General features: G+C 22.9%; 1 protein-coding gene across 2 annotated transcripts; it reads right to left on the reverse strand.

Moving 5' to 3' along the window:
• Positions 1 to 626: 626 nt before the first annotated feature.
• Positions 627 to 3,321, reverse strand: LOC112740909 (uncharacterized). 2 transcript variants are annotated; one of them, XM_025789620.3, is made up of 2 exons: positions 2,760 to 3,321; positions 627 to 1,453 (listed from the first exon to the last, which is right to left on the reverse strand). In XM_025789620.3, exons 1-2 carry the CDS (start codon positions 2,904 to 2,906, stop codon positions 1,001 to 1,003), a joined length of 600 nt encoding a protein of 199 aa, XP_025645405.1. In that variant the 5' UTR covers positions 2,907 to 3,321; the 3' UTR covers positions 627 to 1,000. The 2 variants fall into 2 exon arrangements, with proteins under 2 accessions (XP_025645405.1, XP_025645406.1); XM_025789621.3 differs by having other exon boundaries at positions 627 to 1,450; positions 2,760 to 3,182.
• Positions 3,322 to 4,945: the final 1,624 nt, after the last annotated feature.

The following is a 4,945-nucleotide window of genomic DNA, read 5'->3' on the forward strand; positions in this document are numbered from 1 at the left end:
GGGCGCAGAACGGGATCGAGTAGAACAAAAATCTATTCCTACCCGCTTTATTGCTACCCCTACTTCTTTCTCAACTTAACGGTAACAAGAGTTGAGATGAATGTAATTTATTTTTAAAGTTCTTGTGGTACCATAAAAAATTTGTTAGGACCAAATTAAATATTTAATCTTTGTAAAAAAAACTCAAAAGAAATTAATGTAACTTAACGAAAGTACCATTTTAAATTTTTTTATACTATTAAGGATAATAAAAAAAATAAAATCAATCTTAATCTGAAACAAAAATGTTGAAAAATAAAATAATATTTTATTTTTAATTAATTTTATTACTTTTTAGATTTATTTAAAATAGTAATATAAGAGTTTGCCATATACAACACTTACTGATGTCTTTATATTCATTAGTAAACTTTTTGAGTTACCGGCGAAATAAAATTGAATTCCTTTTAAAATAGAAAAACTCTTGAGACAATAATTTTTAATATTTTTTATTATTATTTCGTCAGTAAAAATATTAAATTATTTTTAATAAATAAATTTTATTAATTTAAGTGTACAAATTTTAAAAAAGTAAATACAAACTATTTTAATTCATGTATGTAAAACTTTAAATGCAAATTATATAATTCTTGTAAAATTTTGGTAAATATAAATATAAATTATTACTAGTCAAATACGGACTAAAAATAATAATATTTGCTGACAATATAATATTGTCCTTCAAAATATTTGTGACATAAATATGAAGAAAAGCATATTTGAAACAACGTTGATATTTTTTAGTGGACAGAATGAGTAGCCAGTTTCATTGGTTTCCATTATTGATTTTTTGGTTTTTCGCGGTATCTCCAACCCGACAGGTCAAGAACTAATCCATTGCAGATTTGAGCTCCATTTAAGGGTTTGCTGCTGGCCAATGGATTGCTGCCACAAGACGGAATTCGAACCCCCCGACACTTACTTAAGCGGACGAGTGAGCTGACCACTCGACCAACTCAAGTTAGTTTCCATTATTGATACCTAAATTTGTTACATCCATACGAGGCATCTCTGGTAACTTGAGAGAAGCAAGTGACGATGAAGATTCATCATCATGTTCTTTGTTGTTGTTGTCATCTTCTTGGGCGTTGACTTTGACCATTGCTTTGATCATACTTCCAAAGGACCTAAATGGATGGTTAATTCCATCTTTCACCTTCATAATGATTGAAACCTCTGAAAGTTGCCAAGCCACAGTGAGAACAATCATAACTGACAGAAGACAATGAGTTACAAAATTCTGTCTCTTTATTTTCCTCAACTCCTTCACTATTTCATTAGTTTCAGTGCTTCCCTTGCAAGAAGAATCTGCGTTTTTATTTTCTGTTTTCATGATTGTAGAAGCTTCCGAACCCGAAGGGCTAGAAGCTTCGGATTGAGCAAGTGGATCATCTCTTTGCAACACCTCCAACTGCTAATTGATTGAGAAAATGCACATACAAGAAATGCTTTTAACATGGTCAAGTAATTTGGCATCAATCTCAATCATATTTCTCAACCTTTTATTTTAGAGTAAATACCTTTACGGTTCTGTCTTTTTTAAAATTGACAAGCCGTCCCCTAACCTTGAAAAAATGACAAACCGGCCCTTATCTATTTCTTCCAGTCTCTGTCTATTTCTTTCGTTAGACACATCGACTCTTCTGTAGCCAATAGACAGGAGTCGATGTGTCTAACGAAAGAAATAAACAGGGGCCAATTTGTCTAACGAAAAAGTCAATATGTCTAACGAAAGAAATAAATAAGGACCAATTTATCATTTTTTCAACGTTAATGGGCGGCTTGTTAATTTTAAAAAAAGACAGAGACCGAAAAAAATATTTACTCTTTATTTTATAAAATCTCCCTTATAAACATTACATATGATCAAAGATAGAAAAGTCCTAGATACCACAAAATTCAAAGGTCGTGTGAGTAATATCAAAAGTCGTAGAAATGCTTTGGATTAAAAAAAAAGTGTCACTGTCTAAGTAGTTAAGAACTCGAAACCTCTATTATAAGAAAATAGAGGGACTATACGATTTGGCAATTATATTGTTCTTCGAGATACTTGTGGATATTGAAAATATTACATGCACATCCAAAATTAATCGTCAAATTACTTATTATATATCTTGTATATAAATATATATTATTTAATTATTTTTAATATATACTTTATATTTTAATGTGATTTATTTAATAATAAATAAATAATTATTTTTAGTTATGAAAGATTTAAATACTGATATTTCTATCTATAAAAAATAAAAATTAAAGTTATATTCATAAAAGAAAATTTTTTATCGATAAAATTATTCGAAGTCTAAAAAATTAAATAAAATTCTTAAATTACTTTTTCATATAACCTAACTCTAACATATGAGTAGAAATATCTATTCTTAAAATATCAAACTAATTATGCAGTTAACTTCGCATAAAATTAATAGTTAATTATCTTTAAAAATAATTTAGTCAAATCTATTAAATTATTTATCAAACAACTCTCAATTATTAATTTTATCTTAAGTTAACTCTACTTAGTCACCTACACCTGAAAACCATTAGATAATTTGACTGATTTGACTAAATTTTCATCTTACAGCTCTTAGATATCAAAGTTGACTTCACCTAAGCTTTTACCTAAGTTTAATCTGAAAAGCTAAATAAATTATGCGGCGTTTGGGCATATAAAGTTGAACGAAACGCGGTTTGGAAGGAAAAAGAATAAACGGCGGTACCTGAGAAGCGGCAGAGAGAAGATTGGTAAGAGCGAGTTGGTATTCACTTTCAGGATCTTGGTCGATGTAAATTCCTTTGTTCTTGTTTTCTTTTATCAGCTTCTGAATTGCGTTGTCTATCACCTCCAACCTTCCAGCTTCTTCCATTGTCCAAAATTTGAGAAAAACACAATGGACATTGCTTCTCTCCTATTCCCTTCCTTTTATCTATAAAAACCAACCATCTATTATACATTAGAAAATAATAATAATAATAATAATAATAATAATAATAATAATAATTCAATCTTAAAAGATTTTAAAATTAGACATTTTACTCTAAAAAAAATTAATACATAAATTGACTTTTAAAGTTTTATTCCAGTTTCAATCTATTTTTTAGTAGAATAATTATTTAAATCAGTCTCCAAAAATTTTAAAAGCGTATGTTTTGATTCTAAAAAAAATTAATATACAAATTAATTATCAATATTTTTTTAGATATATCTGTCATGGTTTAAAATTTAGAGTTTAGAGATCTATTTTACTTTTATTATATGTCAACCTTTATTATTATTAGTTTAGATTTTTAAATGTGAACATGACACTAATATATTAATACACTTTTTTTATTAGAAACAAGTAATATGAATAATATTGCTAATTCAAATTAAAATATTTTTTTTAATACAAATATATTTTTTAAAATAGAATATCTTTTATTATATTAAATATAAAAATATTAAATAATTTTAACTTTAAATTTCTTATAAAATAATCTCTAATAAATTATTCAATATTATTTTTGTTATTATTATTATTATTATTATTATTATTATTGAGCGAATATATATACTTTTTATATTTTTTATACTTTTTTATACAAAAATTCTTTTTATATTATAAATACATACATAAAAATTTAATAAATAAATTTATTATTATTTTTATCTAAAAATACAAAAAAAGTATAATATTATTGTGTAATTAATAATAATTATTTTATTTTATTTTATATTTTTATAGACGAGAGACTGTTATGTCTGACAAAAAAATATTAAAAATTGATCTTTGTATTAATTTTTTTAAAACTAAAATATCTATTTTTAAATTTTTTAAAGACTAATTTGAGTAATTATTTTATTAAAAAATAAATTGGAACTTATTTATCTGGCGTAGTAAAACTTTAAGAATTTTTTGTTTATTAATTTTTTTAAAGACTAAAATATCCATTTTTTAAAATTCTTAAAAATTGATTTGAATAATTATTCTATAAAATTATGAACTCACATACAATGATTATTTTATAAAATTATTAATTAAAATTAAATAATAACTTAATTAAATATATTAATAACTAATAAAAATAACTATTTACGAATCTCCATTAATAATAATATATTAATAAAAAATTCTATTACTATAATAAAGATTAAAGAGAATGCAGAAATTTAGGATTCAATTTTTTAGCAAACAAATCTAATTAATTTATCTCAAACTTAACAAAATTATTTACATAAATTTTAGTTGAAGAAAAAAGACGCTTAACAAAAAATTAGTTGAATTTAGTTTAAAAAATAATTTATTCACTTATATTTTTTAATTATATAATTACTTTTTATTATGTATATTTTATTAATCCAATTATTAAATCATAATAATAACCTATGATGAAAATAATTATATATTGATTCTTAATTTTTAAGTATAAAAAATTATAATAAATAATTTTATATTAAAATATTGTTATAAATAATCTACAATATATACGATTCTAATTCAACAATTATTTCTGAAAAGTTATACCAACAAAAATTATTAAACAATGTAACATTTATCTTAATGAGTAGCTAGGATAAAGTAATAAATAAATTCTTAAAAATTTACATTTTAGACGGATTAAATTAAAAAAAATATATCAATAAAATAATTTATAATAATAAATATAGATAAATTAATTTAAATTAATATTTTTATTTTAATTATAAAAATTAATTTAAAAATAATATATTTATATCTGTTATTTTAGAAAAATTTATTAATTTTTTTAAAAATTAATCTATTTAAAATATACATTTTTACAAATTTATTTATCATTTTACTCAAATAATTAATACTAAATTGCTAATGTAAATGGAGAATGACTAACATATATAAATGACAGATGTAGAAATATCTCAATAGGCTCAATTCTTAATTGAGTTTCG

Source organism: Arachis hypogaea, chromosome 14 (assembly GCF_003086295.3).
Source record: "Arachis hypogaea cultivar Tifrunner chromosome 14, arahy.Tifrunner.gnm2.J5K5, whole genome shotgun sequence".
Taxonomy (NCBI): domain Eukaryota; kingdom Viridiplantae; phylum Streptophyta; class Magnoliopsida; order Fabales; family Fabaceae; genus Arachis; species Arachis hypogaea.

Excerpts from the sequence above, each read along its gene's own strand:
- LOC112740909 (XM_025789620.3), bottom strand. The coding sequence starts at position 2,906 with ATGGAAGAAGCTGGAAGGTTGGAGGTGATAGACAACGCAATTCAGAAG. Across the intron at positions 1,454-2,759 it reads TTCTCTCTGCCGCTTCTCAG|CAGTTGGAGGTGTTGCAAAG; the intron begins GTACCGCCGTTT and ends TCAATCAATTAG.